General features: G+C 43.0%; 1 protein-coding gene across 1 annotated transcript in view; it reads left to right on the top strand.

The window, feature by feature from the left end:
- Positions 1 to 26,952, top strand: part of bcl9 (BCL9 transcription coactivator) — a 310,905-nt gene that overhangs the window by 51,522 nt on the left and 232,431 nt on the right. The window contains exons 3-4 of the mRNA XM_068032915.1: positions 12,942 to 13,273; positions 26,837 to 26,947. Of these exons, the coding sequence (XP_067889016.1) occupies positions 12,942 to 13,273; positions 26,837 to 26,947 (443 nt within the window). The remainder of the gene's footprint in view (positions 1 to 12,941; positions 13,274 to 26,836; positions 26,948 to 26,952) is intronic.

The raw sequence follows: 26,952 nt of genomic DNA, 5'->3' as shown, positions 1-26,952 counted from the left end.
TAGTCTAGTGTGACCATGAAACCATTGTTGATTGTTGTAAAAACCCATCTGGTTCACTAATGTCCTTTAGGGAAGGAAATCTGCTGTCCTTATCTGGTCTGGCCTACATGTGACTCCAGACCCACAGCAATGTGGTTAAAATGCCCTCTGAAATGGTCACTCAGTTCAAGGGCAATTAGGGATGGGCAATAAATGCTGGCCTAACCAGTGATGCCCACATCCCATAAACAAATAAAAAAAAAATCCACAGGAATTACTTTGCCAATTTTGGAGGATAGTGTTTTTTTAAAATTACGGTCAAAGAGACCTTAAAGATGTATTTGCTCTCAGCATGCACTACTGCCTTTCACTAAATTGGAAATTAGATGAATAGAGGTAAGCTGGCTACTGGTTTGTTTAGGGCGGTTGCTCAATGCGGTAGTTTTTGACTTTGTGTGCTACTGTAAATAGCATGATAGAGAATCGGAAGCCTGTTTTATATCTCTCCTGATTTTTATTTCCACAGGAGTTGATGGTTGCTGAATCAATAGCATATGTTTTACACTATTTTACAAAGACAGAACCTAACTGAACCAGTTTTGTAGTTCAACACAATAGTGAAAATTGCTTAGAATTCCCGCATTGTGTTTTAAATTCCCTATGTATGCATAAATAGTGTATGGAAGTGCAATGTTTGAGGTACTAGACTAGCAACCTCAGAAGATATAAATTCAAAGCCCACCATGCTAAGTTATAAAATTGAATTCAATAAATCTGGTAATTTATGAGCTGAAATTGTGAAAAAAAACAAGAAAAACAGCCAGATTGTTATAAAAACCCAACTGGTTTACTAATGTTATTCAAGGAATAGGGCATTCACTTTCACCCAGTCTGGCAGATATGACCCCAGTTTTACACTGCATGATTGACTCTTAACGCCTTCTGCACTGGTCACTCAGAAATGGACGATGAATGCAACCCAATCACCATCCTCCACATTCAGGAAGGTTTCTGAATTTGTGGCGCTGTCTGATTTCACACAGCTTGTTGCTTATTTGTGCGTCTTTGGTTGATGTGATACATCAAGTTTATTAGTGTAGGGGTGGTGCATAGCAGTTAGCCTGCTTGACACCTCTCACTTTCAGGTCTCACCACTGGCTAGCAGTACAAGTATTGTGAAAAAGAGAGCCGAGTGTGTCAGCCTCTCCCTGCCTGTTCATAGTCTGTCCATCAGCAAGCTCTATGTAGTGCCTCCCTGTGGCGACATACATAAACTTGGTACCCCGTGGTCCCAGGCAAAACTACAGAGGACTTGGAGGAGACCTGGCCTCCAGATGCTTGGCATGCAGGCCCACTGGCATGTGGTTCTGCCCTGGTGCCCATGGACCAGACCCCTAGCTATGGGCAAATAGTCTCACTGCCTTATGGGTGTCTCGGGAGAGAAGAGACTAAGGGAGTAAACCCTGACAGAAAATCTGGAATGGGGTCCCACAAGTGGTTATCTGTCATTTATCAGGCAGCTTTCCAGCAGCAGAGCTGGTACAAAATAGTATTTTTTTTTCCTTTCCCTTGGAGAACATTAGCAATGCTGAGAGGAAGGTAATCCTTGGGCAACTCAGGGTCTCCATACTATTTGCCCAGGCCTGCACCATGGAGAGGACTCTCCAGCTTTGTACAGCCACAACAAATGATGTTTAATCCAGAAGTGATATACAACCCAGGTACAGTCAATCATCCCTGAGACAGATGGATGCCATTAGGTTGCTAATTAAGCGAATAAATAGAATAAAAAGACACAGTGTTGCATTCCTAAACTACATCCACCTGACCCAATTACAATGCATTGTTTTAAGATAAAAATAAAAATGCTGAAATACTTAGCAGATCAAAATACAATATCTTCTGTGAGTGGTCACACAGAGTGGTCATTAAAGGAATACAGCATAAAGACGGTTAACAGAAACTGCCTGTCAGTGACAGTTAACTATCAATCAGCTGTAAGTGATTGCCTGAATAGATGCTAATTACTAGGAACAGGAAGCTGAGTGAGCACCGGTAACTTGAATGTGGTGCAAAAAGGTTTATAAAAGTAAACAGTGTCTTCTGACATGCAGACTGGTCGTAAAAGAAGTGCAGTGTAAAGAGAATGTAAGAGTTGGGTATTCAGTGCAAAGGGGGAAGATGCTGCTGCTTTTTGTCTCCAATACTTGTCATGGTATGAAGTAGAAGTAGAAGTAGCGAGATAAAGCACTGAAACAGGCCCTTCGGCCCACTGAGTCTGTGCCGACCAACAACCACCCATTTATACTAATCCTATGTTAATCCCATATTCCCTATCACATCTCCACCATTCTCCTACCACCTACCTACACTAGGGGCAATTTACAATGGCCAATTTACCTATTAACCTGCATGTCTTTGGCTGTGGGAGGAAACCGGAGCACCCGGCAGAAATCCACGTGATCACAGGGAGAACTTGCAAACTCCACACAGGCAGTACCCAGAACCGAACCCAGGTCGCTGGAGCTGTGAGGCTGCAGTGCTAACCACTGTGTCACTGTGCTGCCCTATGTGTAAACTTGAGGCAGTATTTAAAAAAAAAGATTGTCCAGTGTTTTAGTGTTTAGTGCACGTTTATGTGTAGATAAAGAAAAAATAGAAATAATATAAATGATCCAGACCAAGATATGGCAGAGCAGGTTATGTGTCTGCACTGCCGTATGTGGGAGTTTGTGGACAGCAAGACCATTGAGTGAATATCTCCACAGTACATGTCTGCATCTCGAATCGCTCCCACTCAGAATCATTCAGCCCATGAGCTAAATTAAAGAACAGGGCCTCAAGGGTTATAATCTCTGGATTATTACCTGAGCCTTGTGCAAATTGGTTTCAAAGGATACATGAATTAGGGAAGTGAACACAGAGTTGAAGGAGTGATGTGGGAAAGAGGCTTCCATTTCACGGGACACTGGCACCTGTATTGGGGCAGGAAGGAACTGTACATTTGGGACTGGAGGGCATGACATGGTAGCCATTACTTAGGCATGGCTGCAAGACGGTCATGACAGGGAACTAAATATACCAGGTTGTTTATAAGGTCTACAGGAACGATAGGGAAAATGATAGAGGGAGAGGAGTAGCTTTACTGATTAAGGATGAAATCACTTCAATGATAAGTGAGGATATAACAAGTGGTAAGCAGGTAGTAGAGACTTTATGGGTAGAATTAAAGATAGTAAACAATTTAAGAGTGCAATGGAAGTTGTGGTATAGGCCCCTTGGTAGCAGTTATGAATTGGGAGCTTGTATAGAGTTTGGATAAGCATGTAGTAAAGACAGTGTGGTTTTAATAAGGAATTTTAACTTTCATTTAGATTGGGATAAGCAGACTAGCACATGTAAGAAAGGTAGGAAATTTCTTGAGTGTGTTCAGGATAGTTTTCTGCAGCAATATGAGCTGCCAGAGGAGGTGGTGGAGGCAGGAACAGTAGCAACATTTAAGAGGCATCAGGACAGGTACTTGAATGAGAAAGGCATAGAGGGATATGGAATTAATGCAGGCGGGTGGGATTAGTATAGATAGGCATTATTGTCGGCATGGACACGGTGGGGCAAAGGGCCTGTTTCTATGCTGTACTACTCTATGACTCTAATATGTCCTAGAGCAATCAAGTCGGCATGCCATATTAGATTTAGCAATGAATGATGAGTAATGGTATGTAATAATATGATCAAGTTCAATGTAGTGTTTGAAAGGGAGAACCAAAAAAACAGCTACTAAGATTCTAGATTTAGCTAAGGCTGACTTCAATGGGATTAGACAGATATTTTCTACAGTAAACTGGGCAAATCTGTTAATGGGTATAGTAACAGAAGATCAGTGGGAGGTGTTCAAAAAACATTCACCAGTTTATAGTCCTGAGAGCACATATCCTGGAGAAAAGGAAAGATAAAAAGAACAGCAAAGGGTGTCAAAACTGATGAGCTAAAAAAAAGTATGAAAAGAAACTTGCAAGGAATATTAAAATTAATGCAAAGAATTACCATTACAATAGGAAGAAGAGAGTGCTCAAGGCAATTAGGGACGGGCAGTAAACACTGGCTTTGCCAGCGACGTTAACATCCCAAGAATGAATTTAAAAAAACATGAACCTCTGAAAAACTGATAATGATGATATTGTCAATAAAAAAAGGAAATGGTGGACATGGTGAATAATTACTTTGGATCAGTGTTCACATTAGAGGAAGAGGCCACCATGCCAGTCATCCTAAGGAAACTAATATTGAATCAGGGTCAGGGACTCACCGAAGATAACATAAGCAAAATAACAGTAATGAAGAAAATGACAGCACTAAAGAATGACAAATCCCCAGGACCAGATGATTTGCATTTAAGGGTTTTAAAGGAAGTAGGTGAGCACATTGCAGATGCCCCAACTATAATCTTCCAAAATTCTCTGGATTCGGGAACCGTTCCTTTAGATTGGAAAATTGTGCATGTCATTCTGCTATTTAAGAAAGGTGAGAGAAGGAAAGCAGAGAGTTACAGACCAGTTATCTGTTGTCATGAAATTACTAAAGACTATAATTAAGGACAAGGTGACACAGCATCTTGACAAGTTTTAGCTGATCAGAGAGAACCAGCGTGGATTTATAAAGGATCATGCCTGACAAATCTGATTTAATTTTTTGAAGAGGTAACTAGATTAGTGGACAGGGGAATGTCTTTGGATATGATTTATATGAAGTTCCAGAAGGCATTTGATAAATTCTCTCATAAGAGACTGCTAGCTAAAGTTGAAGCTCATGGACTTGAAGGCAAATTATTGACCTGGTTATAAAATTGGCTGAGCGGCAGAAAACAGAGGGTAGGTATAATTAGCAGAATGTGACTAGTAGTGTCTCACAAGGATGTGTGTTGGGTCTCAACTATTTACCATATTTATTAATGACTTAGATGATGGGTTAGAAAGACACATACTCAAATTTACCGATGACACAAAGCAGTGTTGATGGAAGTGTAACATTACAAAGAGATATTGATCGGTTAAGTGAATGGGCAAAACTATGGCAACTGGATTTCAATGTAGGCAAATGCGAGGTCATCCACTTCAGTCCTAAAAAGGATAAAACAGGGTACTTTCTAAGTGGTGAAAAGCTGGCAACAGTGGAGGTTTAAAGAGACTTAGATGTCCAGGTGCATAGATCAGTAAAAGACATGAACAGGTACAGAAAATTGTCAAAAAGGAGTACTGCGATCAGTTTTGGTTGCCACACCTTAAGAGCATACATAATAGGAGCAGGGGTAGACCATCTGGCCCTTCAAGCTTGTTCATTATGATTTTCTGCCTCAACTCCACTTTTCTGCCTGCTCCCCCTATCCCTTGATACTCTGAGAGATCAAAAATCTATCTATCCCAGCCTTAAATATACTCAATGATGGAGCGTCACAACCCTCTAAGTGAAGAAATTTCTCCTCATTTCAGTCCCAAATGATTGACCACTTATCCTGAAGCTGTTACCCCATGTTCTAGATTCCCCAGCATTAAGGGAAAAACCTCTTCGTGTCTATCCTCTGAAGCCCCTTTAGAATCTTGTATGTTTCAATGAGATCACCTTTCATTCTTTTAAACTCCAGAGAGTATAGGCCCAATTTACTCAGCCTGTCATCATAGGACAGCACTCATCCCAGGAACCAATTTATCGACCCTTCGCTGTACCCCTCCCAAGGCCAGTTATATTCTTCCTTTAATATGGAGACCAAAATTGTGCACAGTATTCCAGTTGTGATCTTCCCAAAGCCCTATACAATTGTAGCAAGACTTTCTTGTTCTTGTACTCGAGTCCCCTTGCAATAAATGCCAATATGCTATTTGTCGTCCTAATTGCTTGCTGTACCTGTATGCTAACTTTCTGTGTTCCTTGTACAAGTCTGTTTGAATATCAACATTTAAAAATTTCACGCCTTTTAAAAATATTCTGTTTTTGTACTCATACTACCAAAGTGAATAAATTTACACTTCCCCACATTATACTCCATCTGTCACCTTGTTGCCCACTCATTTAACTTGACTATATATATCTTTGCGTACTTTTTGTGCCCTTCTCACAGTTTACATTCCAAGCTAGCGTTGTATTGTCAGAAAACTTAGATACATTACTCTCCATCTCTTCGTCCAAGAGCTTAATATAGATTGTAAATAGCTGAGGCTCCAGCACTGATTCTTGCAGCACTTGACCAGTTACAGCCTGACAACTTGAAAATGCCCTGTTTATTCCTACTCTCTCCTTTCTACCAATCCCCCATCAATGCTACTATATTACACCGAACTCCATTAGCCCTCATTTCATGTATTAACCTTTTGTGTCACACCTTACAGAATGCCTCTTACAGGTGACTTGGTTTCCATCTATTTCTGGTATGTAATTTTTGTCTTCTACTGTCAAGACAGACACAGAATATTTATTAAAAATCTTTGCCATTTCCTCATTCCCCATGATAATTTCTCCTATCTCTGCCTTGAAGGGACCAAATTTTACTTAAGCTACTCTCCTTTTTATGTACTTGTAAAACCTCTTACAATCTTATTTTATATTCTTGGCTAGTTTACTCTCATTGTATTTTTTTCTGTTTTATCAACTTTTTGGTCACCTTTTGCTGGTCTCTATAACTCTCCCAATCCATAGGCTTACATTGCATTCTTTGCAGCGTTATTTTTCTAGGAAATTGTCACAAAAGCATTCTACCAACTTATCTTCCAGATTACCTTTGCCAGTTTGATTTGTCCAGTCTATATGAAAATTAAAGTTCCCCACAATTATTACATTGCCTTTGTTCCAAGCTCCAAATTATTTCTTGCTTAATGCTCTTTCCAATAGTATAACTACTGTTAAGGGGCCTATAAACTACACTCACCAATGTTTTCTGACCCTAGTTATTCCTAAACTCCATCCATACCAATTCCACTTCCCGATCTTTTGAGGCAAGGCCCTTTCTTACAAGTGGCGGCACAGTGGCGCAGTGGTTAGCACCGCAGCCTCACAGCTCCAGCGACCCGGGTTCAATTCTGGGTATTGCCTGTGTGGAGTTTGCAAGTTCTCCCTGTGTCTGCGTGGGTTTCCTCCCAGTGCTCTGGTTTCCTCCCACATGCCAAAGACTTGCAGGTTGACAGGTAAATTGGCATTATAAATTGCCCCTAGTACAGGTAGGTGGTAGGGGAATATAGGGACAGGTGGGGATGTGGTAGGAATATGGAATTAGTGTAGGATTAGTATAAATGGGTGGTTGATGGTCGGCACAGACTCGGTGGGCCGACGGGCCTGTTTCAGTGCTGTATCTCTAAATAAAAAAATTTTAAAAATTAAAATGTGCCCTTATGTAATGCTTTATTATCAGGGCTACTCATCCTCCTTTTCCATTCTGCCTGTCTTTTCAAAACGTTAAGTACTCTGGAATATTTATTTCCCAACCTTGGGGACTTTGCAACCATGTCTCTGTAATGATGATTATATCAAACCCATTTATCTCTATTTGTGCTGCGAGTTCATCGATCTTGTTACGAATGCTTTATGCATTCAGATAAAAAGCCTTATCACTACTCTTTGCATGGACCTTATTTGCTGATGAACTTTTAGCTTAAACTCAAGAAATGCTGGAACCACTCAGCAGGTCTGGCAGCATCTGTGGAAAGAGAAGCAGAGTTAACGTTTCGGGTCAGTGACCCTTCTTCGGAACTGACAAATATTAGAAATGTCACAGGTTATAAGCAAGTGAGGTGGGGGTGGGGCAAGAAATAACAAAGGAGAAGGTGTAGATTGGACAAGGCCACATAGCTGACCAAAAGGTTATGGAGCAAAGGCAAACAATATGTTAATGGTGTGTTGAAAGACAAAGTATTAGTACAGATAAGGTGTTAATGGACTGAATATTGAACAGCAGCAAGTGCAAACATGAAAAAAACAGTGGGTAAGCAAACTGAACAAACTAAGATGAAATGAAATAAATGCAAAAAAAAAATTGTAAAAAATGTAAAAAAGAAAAAAAGAAAAAAAAACTAAAAATGAAAGTAAAATGGGGGGCTGTCATGCTCTGAAATTATTGAACTCAATGTTCAGTCTGGCAGGCTGTAGTGTGCCGAATCGGTAGATGAGATGCTGTTCCTCGAGCTTGCATTGATGTTCACTGGAACACTGCAGCAATCCCAGGACAGAGATGTGAGCATGAGACCAAGGGGAGTGTTGAAATGGCAAGCAACCGGAAGCTCAGTGTCCTGCTTGCGGACTGAGTGGAGGTGTTCCGCAAAGTGGTCACCCAGTCTGCGTTTGGTCTCCCCAATGTAGAGGAGACCATATTGTGAGCAGCGAATACAGTATACTACATTGAAAGAAGTACAAGTAAATCACTGCTTCTCCTGAAAGGAGTGTTTGGGGCCTGGGAGAGTGAGGAGAGAGGAGGTAAATGGGCAGGTATTACACCTCCTGCAATTGCAGGGGAATGTGCCATGGGACGGGGACGAGGTGGTGGGGGTAATGGAGGAGTAGACCAGAGTGTTGCGGAGGGAACGATCAATTCGGAATGCTGACAGGGGAAGGGAGCTGAAGATGTTTTGGTAGTGGCATCACGCTGGAGGTGGCGGAACTGGCGGAGGATGATCCTTTGGATATGGAGGCTGATGGGGTGGAAAGTGAGGACAAGGGGAACCCTGTCACGGTTCTGGGAGGGAGGGGAAGGGGTGAGGGCAGAGGTGCAGGAAATGGTCCGGACACGGTTGAGGGCCCTGTCAACAACAGTGGGGTGGAATCCACGGTTGAGGAAAAAGGAGGTCATATCAGAAGCACCGTCATGGAAGATAGCATCATCAGAGCAGATGCGTCGGAGACGGAGAAACTGGGAGAATGGAATGGAGTCCTTACAGGAGGTAAGGTGTGAAGAAGTGTAGTCATGGTAGCTGTGGGAGTCGGTGGGCTTATAATGGATATTAGTAGACAACCTATCCCCAGTGATGGAGACAGAGAAGTCGAGGAAGGGAAGGGAAGTGTCAGAGATGGACCATGTAAAGGTGAGAGATGGGTGGAAATTGGAAGCAAAGTTGATAAAGTTTTCCAGTTCGGGGCGGGAGCAGGAAACGGCACCGATACAGTCATCAATGTACCAGAAAAAGAGTTGGGGGCCCCTCAAACAAAGAATGCTCGACATATCCCACAAAAAGAAAGGCATAACTAGGACCCATGCGGGTACCCATAGCGACACCTTTTACTTGAAGGAAGTGCGTGGAGTTGAAGGGGAAATTGTTCAATGTGAGAACAAGTTCAGCCAGGCGGAGGAGGGTGGTGGTGGATGGGGACTGGTGGGGCCTCTGTTCCAGGAAGAGCGGAGAGCCCTCAAACCATGCTGATGGGGGATGGAGGTGTGGAGCGATTGGACGTCCATAGTGAAGAGGAGGCGGTTGGGACCAGGAAACTGGAAATTGTCAAAATGACGTAGGGCGTCAGAAGAGTCACGGATGTAGGTGGGAAGAGACTGGACCAGCGGAGAAAAGATAGAGTCAAGATAGGAAGAAATAAGTTCAGTGGGGCAGGAGCAGGCTGACACAATGGGTCTGCCGGGACAGTCCCGATTGTGGATTTTGGGAAGGAGGTAGAAGCAGGCAGTCCGGTGTTGCGGGACTATGAGGTTGGAAGCTGTAGAGGAAAGATCTCCAGAGGAGATGAGGTCAGTGACAGTCCTTTGGACAGTAGCTTGATGTTCGGTGGTGGGGTCATGGTCCAGAGGGAGGTAGGAAGAAGTGTCTGTGAGTTGGCGTTGAGCTTCTGCAAGGTAGAGGTTGGTACGCCATACAACAACAGCACCACCCTTGTCTGCAGGTTTGATGACCATGTCGGGGTTAGACCTGAGAGAACGGAGTGCCTCAAGTTCAGAGGGGGACAGGTTAGAGTGAGTGAGGGGGGCAGAGAAATTGAGACGACCAATGTCTCGCCGACAGTTTTCAATGAAGAGATCAAGAGCAGGTAAGAGGCCAGGGGGAGGGTCCAGGTAGAGGGAGAATGCTGGAGGCGGGTGAATGGGTCTACTGATCGGGGGAAGGACTCCTGGTCAAAGAAGTGAGCCCGGAGGCGGAGGCGACGGAAGAAGAGCTCAACATCATGCCGAGCGCGGAATTCATTGAGGTGGGGGTGCACGGGGATAAAACTGAGACCTTTGCTGAGTACAGAACGTTCAGCATCAGAGAGGGGGAGGTCAGAGGGTATAGTGAATCCACGGCAAGGGGTCAGATCAGAAGGGGTGGGGTCAGAGGGAAGTGAAGCGGAAGGAGGATCTGGAGGAGCATTCGTCCCCATCAGCTGCTGGAGCTTGTGTTCCTTAACACCTGAAAGGAAGAAAAAAGGTTTTTTGTTAATGCGTCGGATGAGACGAAAGATGAAATTAAACTGTGGAGTAGAACAGCTTTGAGATAAGGTGAGGCGGTGCTGCTGGACAGAGAGGTCCAGTGTGTACATGTGGCGGCGAATAGCACTGAGTGTGGATCTCAGGATGCGGCGAGAGTAGCAGTCCGAGGAACGTTGTATTTCTCGGAGATACCTGTAGTCCTGGGTGGATTCAAAGCATGATGGGTGAAACTGTAGTTGGAATCCACATGGAATAAGTCGGAGCCGGAGACAGTCACTGAGGAAGGAGATGTGGCTGTGAAAACGAGTTTTGGTCGACACTTTATCAAACACCAGGAGGGAAATAGAAAGCAATGAAGGTGAATAAGGTAAAAGAGACAAACGAAAATCCCGTCGGAGAGAAGAGCAGAACTTCTTCAAGGTAGGCATTCCTGGAAGAGAAGTGGCAGTGAATTAAACACTAAAATAAAAGCATCTGCAGTATTTTGCTTTTATTTTAGTTTAAACTCTTTGTCCCACTCTGTTTCTCTTTACCTGAATCACTACACTGTTTTATGGCCTCGACTTTTCTCTTTAGATTTCTAAATCTCCTTTCACCTGACGCCTCCCCCACTCCTTTAGTTTATGGGATTATTGACCTTGGAGCAAGTGCAGTGTAGCTTTACCAGAATGATACCTGGACTCCAAGGGTTAAATTAGAAGGAGATGTTATACAAACTAGGTTTGTATTCCCTAGAATTTAGAAGGTTAAGGGGTGATTTGATCAAAGTTCGCACGATATAAAGGGGAATAGATAGGGTATTGGAGACAAACTATTTCTGTGAATAGAGAAGTCCAGGACTTGGGAACATAGTCTAAAAATTAGAATCAGACATATTAGGAGCAAAATTAGAAAATTCTTCTACAAGCAAAGGTAAAACTTTGGAATTCCCATCTGCAGGCATCAATTGATGCTCGATGAATTGTTAATTTTAAAACTGAGATCGATAGATGTTTGTTGATATGAATGTTGGTTAAAGGGACAGTGGCTGCTTGGAGATATAATTGAGTAAGCATAGGAACGTAGGAGCCAGAGTAGGCCACTCATCCCATTGAGCCTGCCCCACCATTCAATACAATCATGGCTGATCTCCACTTCAATGCCTTTTCCCCACACTATCCGCATATCCCCTTATGTCATTTGTATTTAGAAATCTGTCAATCTCTGCTTTAAACATACTGAAAGACTGAGCTTCCACAGCCCTGGGTAGAGAATTCCAAAGACTCACAACTCTCTGAGTAAAGAAATTGCTCCTCATCTAGCTTCCCCATTATTTTGAAATTGTTTCCCCTGGTTCTAGACTCCCATCTTACCTGCATCTACCCTGTCTATCCCTTTAAGTATTTTGTCAGTTTCAATGAGATCACCTTTCATTCTTTAAAACTCTAGAGAATACAGGCCCAGTTTCCCCAATTTCTCTTCACAGGACAGTCCCGCCATCCCGGGAACAAGTTTGGTGAACCTTCATTGCACTCCTTCTATGGCAATAATATCCTTTCTTAGGTAAGGGGACCAAAACTGCAGAAGAGCAGTCTAACCAAGGTTCTATACAATTGAAGCAAGACGTCACTACTCCTGTATTCAAATCCTCTTGCGATGAAGGTTAACATAGCATTAGCCTTCTTAATTGCTTGCTGCACCTGCATATTTGCTTTCAGTGACTTATTGACAAGGACACCCAGGTCCCTTTGTATATCTACACTTTCTAATCTCTTACCATTTAAGAAATATTCTGCACATCTATTCCTGCTACCAAAGTGGATAACCTCACATTTTTAAGCATATTACGTAACAGAAAGCACAGAGCGGTAATGAGTGGTTGTTTCTCAGACTGGAGAGAAGTGTGCAATAGTGTCCGCTAGGGGGCCTGTGTTGGGGCCATTGCTTTTTTGATATCTATTGATGACCTGAATTTGGCTACACAGGGGATAATGTTAAAGTTTGCAGATGACACAGAATTTGGAAATGTAGTAAACAGTGCTGAGGATAGTAACAGACTCCAGGAGGATAGAGACAGACTGTGGAAATGGGCAGACACATGACAGACAAAATCTACACAGGGAAGTGTGAAGTGATTCACTTTGGTAGGAAGAATGATGAGAGGCAATATAAGTAAATAATACAACTTTGAAGGGGGTTCGGGAACAGAGAGACCTGAGGGTATATACTGGATCAGTTGTTAATTCTAAATCTGAGATTGGTTAACAGAAATCTAAAAAAGATATTACAGGATATGGGGCAAAGTCAGGTATATAGAGTTAGATCACAGGTCAACCATGATCTCATGGAATGGTGGAACAGGCTCGAGGGTCTAAATGGTCTGCTCTTGTTCCTATGTTCCTACAAAAACCTGAAATGTAATAGAATGGGTTGTTACATTGGAAAATAACCACAAAGAGTGGCATTTTTTGAAACCTTTCAAAGTGTACACTAATCTCAAAGGAAAGTAGTTTTTGAATAAGTAACATCCAAGAGGCCAGAAAAATAGAGTCATTTGTGAGTATATTTATTTATTTTATTTTTGCTTTGTTTCTAGCCCAAAAGCCAAGCAGGAGGCTACAGTCCGGCCGTCTCCCGTGACATCTCCTTTAAGTGCACCACAGCTGGACATCAAACTGTCCAATCAGCAAGCAATGCAGGGTAGCAACAGCCAGTCACAGGCCTCACCTTGTGATTCAAAGATCGTGAGTGGGAACCATGGCTCCAAAGCTTCCCAGGGTTCAGGAGGAAATCTGGGACTGAAAAATGGGCAAGGCCTGGGGACAAGCAGTGCATTAAAAGGGAAGGGCAAGAGGGAAAGAAGAACTTCTGCTGACTCCTTTGAACAAAGGGATGTTGGCACACCCAACAATGAATCCGAACACAAAGGTATTAATGCAATTCTTCTCTTTTGTTTTCTTCTGTGAATTGTTGGCTCCTCGGATATGTTTGGGATCTGTCCATGTAATGTACATTTTATTCCAAATTTTTTGAACCAATTTGTAGGAGTCCCTTGTTTGGACAAATAAAAATGAACTTCCCTCTACATTATTTACATCTGACAATTCTAACTGTACCAAGATAAAAGCTGAGGTGACCTGATTGTTGGCATTGCTAGAATGCTCTCATTATTGGAAAAGAAAACCATGGGCTATGAATGTGTAGGTTGGCAGAGATTAACTTTACTTGGGATTCGCTAGCAAAACCTTAATTCCTTTTACAACCTGTTGTGAATGTGCATCTTTATTTTTTGATAAGTTTTTTTTGAGGACTCATCTTCAAATTTTGGAGATAGATTTATTGGAAGGCTGAAGATTTTATAAATGCTGGACTTTATTTTGTTGTTGACAGTTCTCTGACAGAACACGGAGAAGTTGTTTGAAAACAATCTTTGCTGGAAATCATGTGTTTTAAGCCCAATAAACAACAGAAACCTTGGTAAACTGGGGAAGATGTTTACAGCAAAGCCACACGTCAAGGTTTATGGAGGTCAGGAGGTTGACTTTCTGTTTGTGATTTCGCTTCTGAGATTTTTTTTGTTCAGTTGGAGTGTGAACTGTTTTGAAGTCAGTTGGAGATCAACTTGCCAAGGTAAAATCATCCAGCTCACCTCTTTCTCTACTTCTTTGAAGAAATCCTGCAAAGATCCAGTGTGGGAGAGCTAAAATCTCTGTTGCATCTCTCCTGAGAAGCTGGAAAAACCTCCCAGATTAATTCTCAATGCTGCCTGAAAAGAACTGCTTCAGAAAAGATCCCAGTGACTCGTCTCCATATACCTGGACACCAGACCAAAAGGGACAACTGACTTCCTTCCATATCTTCTCTTTTTTCTTCAAGAATTAGCAAGTATTTGGCCAAAGTCTTTTTTTTGTGTGTCTTTTTTTGAAACAGACCTTTGCAGAGAGAATTTCTGTATTTTTTTCAGTGTATGTATGAGTGTGTGTGTGGGAATTTAAAAAGGGAACTTTCATATTTCAATCCGTGTGTTAATGCTTTTCTTCGTTACTGGATAAGTCTTGTTTGATAATAAATTGATAATTTTGTTACTTATTAAAGAAACCTGGTTGGTGTATTTTATTCTGGGATAAAGAGTAGAGTACATGATTGACGGTAACTGGGTAAACATTTTTTTTAAATATATGTTGTGACCTGCAGAGAAGTGGGACTAGAAAAGAATGTGTACTCCTCCCACCTCGGTTGTAACAAGCCTTTAGGTACTCCTTGATACCTCACCAAACTAATTGTTTCTTTGAGTTTTGCAAAAGTGAATTACAAGTACAACTCTTTCTGACTTTAGCCCTTCTTTGTTAACTACTATCCTGCTGAAAGGAATGCAGTAATTTAAGAATGAAGATTGAATGTGGACGGATATAATAATATATTCTTTCTGTGCCCCGTTCCCTTCCCCACCCTTTTAATTACTCCGTTCTTTTCTTGAAGGCATTGGCTTGTTCCAGAGGTGTAGCCAGTCTAATTAAATCATTATAATCATTAGAACACCCCTCAACCTTCTAAAGTTAAGGGAATACAAACCAAGTTTATACAACCCGTCCTTGTAACATTCGTGCCACACAAGTGCCAGGCAATGATCAGCTCCAACAAAAGATATTCTAACCATCTTCCCCTGACATTCAACAGTGTTTCCATTGCTGAAACCCCCATTATCAACGTCCTGGGGATTACTATTGACCAGAAATGTAACTGCACAAGCCATATAAATACTGTGGCTGCAAGAGCAGGTCAGAGGCTGGGAATTCTGCAGTGCGTAACTCACCTTCTGACTCCCCAAGGCCCATCCACCACCTACAAGGCATGAGTCAGGAGTCAGATAGAATACCCTCAACTTGCCTGGATGAGTGCAACTCCATTAACACTCAAGAAGTGCGACACCATTCAGGACAAAGCAGCCCGCTCGATTGGCACCTCATTCATCACTTTAAACAGTCACTCCCTCCACCATAGTGGCAGCAAGATGCACTGCAGCAACACGCCAAGCCTCTTTCGGCAGCATCTTCCAAACCAGTGACCTCTAGAAGGACAAGGACACATGGTAACACCACCAGCTGCAAGTTCTCCTCCAAGCCATGCATCATCCTGACTTGGAACGATATTGCCATCCCTTCACTGGCACTGGGTCAAAATCCTGGAACTCCCTTCCTAACAGCACCACGGGTGTACCTACACCAGATGGACTGCAGCAGTGCAAAAAGGTGGCTCACCACTATCTTCTCAATGCCAAGGGATGGGCAACAAATGCCAACCTTGCCAGCGATGCTCACATCCAATGAAATAAGTTTTTTTTAACCCTTTAAGGCCTGGTATCATTCTGGTTAATCTGGACTATAACCCCTCCTGAGGTACAGTGTCCAGAACTAAATACAGTACTCCAGGTGGATTCTGACCAAGACTGTGTATAATGGAAGGAGAACTTCCTCCCCTTTGTATTCCAGCCCTTTTGAGCAAAGAACTGCCAGGGTTATTTTAAAGGCTAGGCATCCAATTTGCAGGTAAAATGATTTAGACTTCCTTCTACTAGTGCAAAGATTGTGGACTCCCATGGGGGCAACAACTCAGCAACCCTCATAATCTGCTGGAGCGCAGATTGCTGAGCTAAAGTGAGAACCTGCCTGTCCCCTTGAGCACGGAGATCTGCTGCATATGAAGACAGCAACCTGAATCTGCGTGGCAGCAAGCATGGATCTCATGACCTCTGTCTGAGCTTCAACTGCAGCACTGAGCTGTCCATTGACCTCCGCCTGTGCAACAGTGAAAACTAAGACAGTGCCCACCAGACTGGGCCTGCTAGTGCTGTCATGGAATTGTCCGCCACTTCGACGGTGGAAAGGATGGGCTCCAAGCTCTGCAAAGTGCCATCTGCTAAGTTGCCAGACTCTTTGATGCTCCTTGACAGTGACAGGAGGCTCTGTGGCAGGCCTGCAAATGTACACAGTGTGCATCCTCATCAGCCTTCTCCTGTATGTCACCCCATTGAAGTCCTTATCTGGGTCCCCTGTAGCAGAACTCCTGTGTGACCTCGACCTCTGGTGAGCAGGCACACAAATTGTCCCTTTTCCACATACTGGCTGCACTCTCTCAAGCCTGGTGACTTAATCATGTGCACATCCTGACTCTATACTAGCCTCTAAGGTAGGTGCAATGTGAGTGGCTGCTAGTGTCAGAAAAAATGACGGGGCCTCTTTATCAACACTATGATGTTGGTATCTCACTATCTCCTGGTGCTGCTGTGGCTGAGGAGGTGGCAGCTTTTAGGTGGCTGATAGCAGAAAATTATAAAGGGTATTGGAAATGGGGGGTGAGTCAGTAAGCAAGAGATCCATGGCCGCACCATCTGCAGGTTGCTCATCAGTTAGCAGGATGAGGGTCAGGTGGGAGTTGAAAAGGACATCGGTAGGAACATACGGCCATCCCCAGTGTTCTCAGTGACACTGGATACCACAGGCACCGTCACAGCTGGCCCCATGATGTGGCGAACCATCTCCTCCGTAAGGGTCATGAGATGCAAGCATCCTTGTCCTCAATTAGTTCTGCTTTGCTCCCTGCGGTTATGCGCCAGCTTGTCCTACGAGAGATGGAAGAATGCAATTGATCGTGTTGCACTGTGTTTGGGTGACGTGCCCACCACAGCAGAATAACTGGAGGTATGTAGAAGCAGCAGGAGCTGAGTGTAAGGTTGGCATCATTGGAATGCGTGTGATGGTGAGATAAAGTACCTGGATGTTAGGCCTGAGTCCTGACTGCTGTGAACTGATCATGGGGGTGTGTTGCTTTGAGCAGAGTGAGAAGTTAGTGTTATGGTGAGTAGGAAATGTCCTTTGAAGATGCATTCACTAACCTTTACTAGCTGCGTGAGATCTTTGAGTTTCTCATGGCACTGCTGCCAGGTCCTTGGGGCCAGACTCCGGGCATTGACCCTTCCTATGCCACCTATTCCCACTCTCTTCTGAAACATGACTTCTCTCCTGTCAACCTCCACAAATAAAGCCTCCAGCACCACAACTGTGAATCTAGGAGCCCTCTCTCATCCCACGTGCTCCAGTTTTGCAACTCTTACTTGCAGCCAGTATTGGTACAGGCAGTCAGCAGCAGCTTCTTTCCACTGAGCCAAGCAACCCTTTAAGAGGGGCAGACTGCCTTTAAGAGAAGCAGGTTGGCTGCACCACTTCATATCAGCACATGCTTCTGAGTGCTCAGGCAGCCAGCAGCATAGTCTCTGCTCAAGCCAAAGCTGCAATCATGTAAATGAGGAGGCAGCACCAAGTTTGCATGCTACCTACCTCAACTGAATCAGATGCGGGCAAATCATGCATTGTGACTTCCGCACCCGGAAATGGGCCTTAACCAATTATATAGTTCAAATCCCTGTTCTTGTTGATTCCTATATCTCAGTTACTAATGCTAATCGAACTTGTGATATGGTTTCAAATGTATTAATCAGTGAGACAACAGTACTAAAATCAGCCCTTTTCAACCCTCAGGTTCACAAACTTTAAACAGGATTAACCACTAAATAAGCAACACAAGCACAAATAATCTTTGCGTGACAGAGCAGTTCATACACCCTGACGTAATTCATTTCTGGAAGTCCATGTTCCACTTAAATATATAGACTTTCTTTCAAATGAATAGTTTTGTTCTCCGGACAACCCATTTTCTGCAATGGAAATGCTACTAATTGCTCAGTTGCCTCTCATTTCATTCGTGTCCTTATTACACATAGCATCCTACTTTTAAGCGATATAAACCCATTTACAAACTGATTCCATTTGGCATATCTAGGATTAAGCATATTCTCTGAAATGTACTGTCACACTCACGAAAGGAATAGTTGTGAACTAAGCAATTAAACTAACTGGAGCAATTATGAACTGTAAAAATGAACTAGTGAATTAAACCCCAAAGAATGGACACATTTTGCTGCAGACAGGGTGGAGTAAGAGGTCAGGTAACCCCTCCTGTACTGCAAATATACATCTTCACTGTTGGAGACTGAACGCATCATCACATCTGGACTAGTTGTGGGGAAGACACATTAAAATGTTAAACAGGCCATTTAATGCAAAATGGCTCCTATCTTCAAGAATTGGACTGACAAGGACCTTCACAGAGAGAGTGACTCCAAATGCAAAGCCAAGGTAATAGGTAGGAAATAAAACCACCAAATCAAGATAAACCACATTCCAGGCCCATTATGTAACAGTGTCCCCACGTTCAAAGACATTGAATGTACACACCAGGGGAGCATCAATGATCACTTGAGCAAAACCCAGCCTGATAAGGATTTTTCGCAAAAAGAGAATTTTTGAGAGAGTGCGAGAAAGCCAGCCAATCAGGAAGCTGAGACATCCATGACATCCATTCCAGCCAAGACTAAGACCCTGCCTGTAACATCTTTAAACCACTGAGGCAGAGAATTCAAGGTGACCTTGAAAACTCCCCATCTGAGAAATGTTTAAAAAGATTGTCCACCGACTTTGACTGAGTCTTAAAGGAATCTGCAATACTTCAGTGAACCAAGGAAAGGAATATCAGGCCTGCAGCACTGTTAAAAATTCCTCCTGGAAAACCAAGAAGGCTTCAAAGTTAACTTTTTTTTAATAATCAGACTTAAATGCATGCTATCCTCTCATCTCTATCTTTTCTTGTGTATGTGCATGTGTGAGTGGGTGAGGTTACGAACATCTTCAGGTATTGTTTAATAAATATTAACTGCTTTTTTTTAAACCTACGAGAAAACCTTACATTTGTCTATTTATTTGACCCTTAAAACATTCAGGGACTAAAACAATATTTTTAGAAAAAAACTATCTGCAGTCAGTTGAGAGATGAAAAGTGGAAGTCACCCACACCATTTCTCACCTGTGCCTAACAGTACCAAAAGTATAAGTCCTGATGTTAACCCAGCCCATGTGGCACAATTGGATAGATATAATGGCAGTCAGGGATACATGCATGTTCCAATGCATTCCTGTTAGATGCCTTTTTAACTCAGTAAGATAATTGTTTGGGAGAACAGGTGGGGCATACTTAACATTCAAGAGTTGTGGCTTGATGATGTCATCAGCACTGAAATATAATTTGAATCATGATATTGGAACTAGTAAACCTGGCAGGAGGCAGCAAAGTGTCCAGAATAGGCCCAGTGCAAGTATTTCTTTGTGAGGATTTCTTTTGGGCCAGAAGGACCAGGAAGATTCCTCCAGTCCTGGCAAAGAATCTGTAGGCCTCCCCAGCCCTGGCCCTACTACTCCCCCTAAGCACTGTCATCTGTTTAGAAACCACCTCAGCATTATTGTTACACTGGGGATCATTCCCTTGGGTCCTCAGTTGTGTCTAGCTCTTGCACAGATTCCTGGTCCTGCCCATTGGCTTTGATGTTATTCTTGTCAGTTTCGAGCAGGAGACAGTTGTAAATAATTCAAATGAATTCCAAGAGTTAAAATGATCAGGGCCTCACACTCAGATCTTTTCTGGGGTTTCCCAACAGCCCCAATCCCACCCATCCCAAGCACACCCAGAACTAACACGGGGGATGTCGTAAGTGAGTTGTAAACAGAAATATGCTGTGGAAACATCAGTTCATAAAATCACCCCAGATTGTGGGTGTGCATAAAGCCAGCTACAATCCCTCCTCTTGGATCATTCCCTTCTGATTATACCCATTTCCAAATAATTTACACATTTTCTAAATGTCTAGATTTTTGAATTACCATAATTGAGAATGATCTTTAACCTGATGCTATTCAGCATCTTAAACTAGCATTCTGATTTTCCATGCTGTATTTCTAAAAAGCAACTTAAAATTACACTCTAGGATATTAGCTTTGAAACATGTGTTAGTTTCAAATTTCTCTCTCCACTATTAGTGAAAGTATTAGTCAGTCTATGTTAATTTACGGAGGATGGAATGAGGACATTCTGATGAAGGTATAGTGTAATTGCAGGGCTATCATTTCCATTTCAAAGAGCAAAGGCTTTTGAATATTTTCTACTATTGTTATTAGCTTAGCATCATAACATTTTACTGTACAGAAGGAGGTCATTTGGCCCATCGTACCCTTGGAAACAGTTATCTACCTGGTCCCATTCACAGGCCCTTTCCCTATACTGCTTTTCTTCCAAATAATGATCTACTTTACTTTTAAAACCAATTACAGAGTCAGCTTACACCATCTTTTCTGGTAGGACATTCTGTGTTCTAAGAACTTTTGAACTTAAACTCTCCCTTTGTTCTTCGGTGATAATTTATGCTCTCTAGTTACTAATTTGCTACTCAATGGAAATAGTTTTTTCTCTCCTTACCTTCTCAAAACCTCTCCTAGTTTTGAACATCTGTATCAGATCTCTTATTAACCTTCCCTGTTTTAGTGAAAACAGCCTCAGGTTTCTCAAGTTTCTGCTCATACTAAAGGCCCTCATTGTGGTATTATCTTGGTGAAACTCTTCTCCATCCTCTTCATGGTCTTGACATCTTTGCTAATATAGGGACAGTAAAACTGGACACTGCCTAACCAATAATTACCATAGAATTAATGTTTCCTCTTTTCCCCATTTGTAATATGTGGGATCCCATTTTTTTGCAGCTTTATAAACGTGTCCTCCCACCTTTAAAGATTTGTGTAGCTCAGCCCTTAAGTCTCCTTGTCTCCTCTACATCTTTTGAAGGTTTGCCATTTAGTATAAATTTCTGCTGTTTAATCGTCCTCCCAAATATGTCATCTCACATTTCCCTGCATTAAATTTCTTGTGACAATAAACTGTCTTTGTCTTCTTGAAGCCACTTACCATCCTCTTCATCCACCATATGCTTATTTATGTGTTGTCTCCCATATTTGGTATTGGACCTATATAGATATCTATAGCAATGGTTGACTATCCGTGCAATATAAAAAACATCCATTAACCACTCCTCTCCTTTAGGAAGAATAGGTAATTATTTAAAGGAATATACTATTCATAAGGATGTGCTCTGTACAAACTCCAACAAATGAATTGGCACTTTCCTAATTACCCTTTGAAAAACTATGTGTACACCATACTTTATGGATTCTTTACAGTTTCCACATCCTCACTAACAACCCAATTCTCAACTGAATAGGCGGGAACATAAATGCTGCAAAGAGGAAAGTGTGAAAGTGTATTGACCTAATGTTTTGCCCTCCTTTATTTAACTCCCTCAAGGGCAATTCTTTTCCCACACCCTTTGATAGAACCTCATTGTTCCTTGGATAATCTGACTGCAGGTAGGAATCCTCCATATGCATGAAGAGGGCCTCTAAATGCTGCTGATCCATCATGTCGCAGAGTGGAGGAAAGGGCAGCAAGTGTCCAAAATAGATAGTGCTCTATTTACAAGTACCAACATGCTCCAAAATTTTAAGTGTACATTGTGGAAAGTGATATTCCACAGGGATTGGTGGTGGGACCATTGTTCACCATTTACATAAACGATTTGGACTCAGGAATTGGAAGTACACTATCAAAATTTGCATATTACACCATTTGGCCTGTAGAATTAATACTGAGGAAGACTGCAACAAAGTGCAAGAAGATATTAACAAGCTTGCAGAATGGGTGTGTAATTAGGAAATTAATTTCAATATAGGTAAATGTGAAGCAGTGTATTTTGATAAAAGGAATAAGGAGGTCACGTGCTCCTTGGAAAATAAGATAAATGAAGTAGAGGTGCAAAGGGATCTAGGCATTCAGATCTACAAATCATTAAAAGGAGCAATGCAGATTAACAAATCCAATAAATTTAAACAAAGCACTAGGATCATTTGTAGAGGAATGGAATTGAAAAACAGAGAAGTTATGTTAGCCTTAAGTAGAAACATGGTTAGATTGTAGAGTACTGTGCACAGTTCCGTTCCCCATATTAGAAAAAGGATATAGAAGGACTATAGAAAGTGTCAATTTGTTTCACAAGAATATCAGAGCTGAGAGTGAAAAATTATCAGAAAAGACTGAATAGGTTGAGGCTCTTTTCTTTAGAAAGGAGCAAACGAAGAGCTGACCTAATAGAGGTCTTTAAAATTATGAAGGGGTTTGATCCAGTAGACATAAAAAAGATGTTTCTACTTGTGGAGGAGACCACAATCAGGGGGCTTAACTATAAAATAGTCACTAATAAACCCAATCGGGAATCCAGAAGAAACTTCTTCACCCAAATAATGGTTAGAATATGAAGTCGCTAACACATGGTTGAGGTGATGTAAGTACATGATGGAGAAAGAAGTAGAAGGTTAACCCGGTAGTGAGATAAAGTGGGAGGATACTTTTGGGGAGCATAAACACCAGCATAGAGAGGTTTGAGGCAATCTTTGAAGAGGGTTTTTTGTTACTGTGCTTCAAGCTCGTTGTAGTCCTTGCTTGTAGGTAGATCTTGCTTTTCGTTGGGGCCCAGTATTCTTCTTAAACCTTGTTCACTGTGGGAGACTTTTCTCTCATGGAGTTCATATGTCTTCAGTGGTTTTCAGTTCCGTGAGAAAGAGATGGGAGCAGACAGGAGAAGCTGTGGCGAGCCAGCCACGAGGTCTTTTCAGTCCAAGAGCAAACAGCTTTCTGAGTTCAAATTCTGTTTTTCCAATTTAAAACTCCCCTAGTTGGCCAGCAGGTGGTCACATGACCGACTGGTTTGACCAGGTCTTTTCTGTGTATTGGGGTAGGGACTGGTTCCTTTGTTCTAACACTGTCTGCTAGTGTGAAAAAAAAGTATTTCCAGCCAAGGGCTTGGCAACCCCTTGTAATAGGCCTTGTTTTCTTCCCAGCAACAATTTTAAAATTTAATGTCCATGTGGCTAAATATATGTGCCTCATTCTTGGCAGGTGGGGGCCTGCATGACACCTCCACACCCAGGGGAATGAACCGCGATTTGAAAAAAATAAGCGCATTTTATTAAAAGCTTTGAGAGAAATATAAGATACAGAAAGTACAACCATGCATTTCTCTCATATAATATAAAATAAAAACAAGAAATGCTGGAATCACTCAGCAGGTCTGGTAGCATCTGTGGAAAGAGAAGCAGAGTTAACGTTTCGGGTCAGTGACCCTTCATCGGAACAGCTGTCCTTACCTGGTCTGGTCTACATGTGACTCCAGACCCACAGCAATGTGGCTGACTCTTAAATGCCCTCTGAAATGGCCCAGCAAGTCACTCAGTTGTATCAAACTGCTATAAAGTCAATAAGGAATGAAACCGGACGGACCACCTGGCATCAACTTAGGCACCGGAAACGACAAATGGCAAATGGCAAACCCAGCCCTGTCAACTCTGCAAAGTCCTCCTTGCTAACATCTGGGATCTTGTGCCAAAGTTGGGAGAGCTGTCCCAAACTGGTCAAGCAATAGCCTGATGTAGTCATACACACCGAATCATAACTTACAATGTCCCAGACACCGCCATCACCATCCCTGGGTATGTCCTGTTCCCTCGGCAGGACAGACCCAGCAGCGGTGGCGGCATCGTGGTCTACAGTTGGGAAGGAGTTGCCCTGGGAGTCATCAACTCCAAACCCCATGAAGTCTCATGGCATCAGGTCAAAAATGGGCAAGAAAACCTCCTGATGATTACCACCTACTGCACCGCACCTCAGCTGATGAATCAGTGCACCTCCACGTTGAACAGCACTTGGAGGAAGCACTGAGGGTGGCAAGGACACAGAATATACTCTGGGTCGGGGATTTCAATGTCCATCACCAAGAGTGGCTCAGTAGCACCACTACTGACCAAGCTGGCTGAGTCCTAAAGGACATAGCTGCTAGACTGGGTCTGCAGCAGGTGGTGAGGGAACTAACAAGAGGGAAAAACATATTTGACCTCATTCTCACAACTCTACCTGCCACAGACGCATCTCTCCATGACAGTATTTGTACGATTGGCCACCACCAGCCCTTGTGGAGACAAAGTGCTGTCTTCACATTGAGGATACTCTCCATCGTGTTGTATGGCACGACCACCATGCTAAATGGGATAGATTTCGAACAGATGTAGCAACGCAAAACTGGGTATCATGAGGCACTATGGGCCATTGCCAGCAGTAGAACAGTACTTAACCACAATCTGTAACCTCATGGCCCGGCATATACCCCACTCTACCGTTACCATCCAGCCAGGGGATCAACCCTGGTTCAATGAAGAGTGCAGGAGGGAATGCCAGGAGCAGCACCAGTCATACCTCAATATGAGGTGTCATCCTGCTGAAGCTACAACACAGGACTACTTGCATTGCCAAGCAACATAACCAGCATGTGACAGACAGAGCTAGGCGATCCCATAACCAATGGATCAGATCCAAGCTCTACAGTCCTGCCACATCAAGTCGTGAATGGTGATGGACAATTAAACAACTAACTGGAGGAGATGGCTCCACAAATATCCCCATCCTCAATGATGGAGGAGCCCAGCACATCAGTGCAAGAGATGAGGCAGAAGCATTTGCAACAATCTTCAGCCAGAAGTGCCGAGTGGATGATCCATCTCAGCCTCCTCCTGAAGTGCCCAGCATCACAGATGCCAGTCTTCAGCCAATTCATTTCATTCTGCATGATATCAAAAAACAACTGAAAGCACTGGATATTGCAAAGGCTATGCGCCCTGTCAACATTCTGGCAATAGTACTGAAGACCTGTGTTCCAGAACTTGCCGCGCCCCTAGCCAAGCTGTTCCAGTACAGCTACAACACTGGCATGTACCCAGCAATGTGGAAAAATGCCCAGATATGTCCTGTGCACAAAAAGCAGGACAAGTCCAACTCGGCCAATTACCACCCCATCAGTCTACTCTCGAACATCAGTAAAGTGTTGGAAGGTGTCGTCGACAGTGCTGTCAAGCGGCACTTGCTTCGCAATAACTTGCTCGGTGATGCTCACTTTGAGTCCGATAGGGCCATGCAGCTCCGAACCTCATTACAGCCTTGTTTCGAACATGGACAAAAGAGCTGAACTCAAGAGGTGAGATGAGTGACTGTCCTTGACATCAAGGCAGCATTTGACCGAGTATGGCATCAAGGAGCACTGGCAAAACTGCAGTCATTGGGAATCGGGGGAAAATTCTCCGCTGGTTGGAGTCATACCTAACACAAAGGAAGATGGTTGTGGTTGGTTGGAGTTCAATCATCTCAGCTCCAGGACATCACTGCAGGACATCTTCAGGGTAGTGTCCAAGACCAAACATCTTCAGCAGCTTCATCAATGACCTTCCTTCAATCATAAGGTCAGAAGTAGGGTATTCACTGATGATTGCACAATATTCAGCACCATTCACAACTCCTCAGATACTGAAGCAGTCCATGTAGAAATGCAGCAAGACCTGGACAGTATCCAGCCTTGGGCTGGTAAGTGGCAAGTAACATTCATGCCACAAAAGTGCCGGGCAAAGACTATCTCAAACTAGAGAGAATCTAATCATCTCCCTTTGACATTCAATGCAATTACAATTGCTGAATCCTCCACTATCATCTTCCTGGGAGTTGCCATTGACCAGAAACTGAACTGGAGTAGCCATATAAATACCGTGGCTACAAGAGCAGGTCAGAGGCTAGGAATCCTAAGGTGAGTAACCCACCTCCTGACTCCCCAAAGCCTGTCCGTCATCTACAAGGCACAAGTCAGGCGTGTGATGTAATTCTCTTCACTTGCCTGGATGGGTGCAGCTCCAACAACACTCAAGAAGCTCAACACCATCCAGGGCAAAGCAGCCCGCTTGATTGGCACACCATCTACAAACATTTACTCCCTCCACTCCGCACAGAGGCAGCAGTGTGTACCATCTACAAGATGCACTGCAGCAATGCACCTTAGACAGGATCTTCCAAATCTGCGACCTCTACCACCGAGAAGGACAAGGGCAGCGGATGCATCGGAATACCACCACCTGCATGTTCCCCTCCAAACCACCCACCACACTGACCTGCAACTATATTGCCGTTCTTTCACTGTCACTGGGTCAAAATCCTGGAACTCCCTTCCTGACAACACTGTGGGTGTACCTACCCCACATGGACTGCATCGGTTCAAGAAGGCAGTTCACCACCACCTTCTTAAGGGCAATTAGGGATGGACAATAAATGTTGGCCTGGCCAGCGATGCCCACATCCCAGGAACGAATATATAAAATAAATCAGATGGAGGTCAGGAGGCAAAAGAAAATATGAATGAATGCCACAAAGCTTTTTCATGGTCCTAGTGCCCCTAATTTACACAAATTGAGTATTATTGCTGTAAGAAGGAATTAACTTCTGTAACATGAGCTGATAATCTACTATTATTCTATTACATTTGTAATGCTAAAAGATTTTTGGGTTTGGAAAGTTCAATTGATTAAAAACAAACTAGCCACTCCTATTTATATCTTCTATGTAATTTAGTACAAAGTATCCCCCCGATAGTTCAGGAATATCTAATTTGTGCTCTGTCTTAACTTCTTAATTCAGATGGAGGCAGCAGATGCAAGCGACTTTGTGTAGCAGAAAGACGTCAACCATATAGTGGTGCTGAATGGTGCTCAGGGACAGAAAGTGATGAAGAGGAACAGGCCTTCTTCAGTGAG

This window comes from Heterodontus francisci, chromosome 6, assembly GCF_036365525.1.
Source record: "Heterodontus francisci isolate sHetFra1 chromosome 6, sHetFra1.hap1, whole genome shotgun sequence".
NCBI classification, from domain to species: domain Eukaryota; kingdom Metazoa; phylum Chordata; class Chondrichthyes; order Heterodontiformes; family Heterodontidae; genus Heterodontus; species Heterodontus francisci.
The sequence above is the reverse complement of the archived record's forward strand: the minus strand, read 5'-3'. Positions and strand labels throughout refer to the sequence as shown.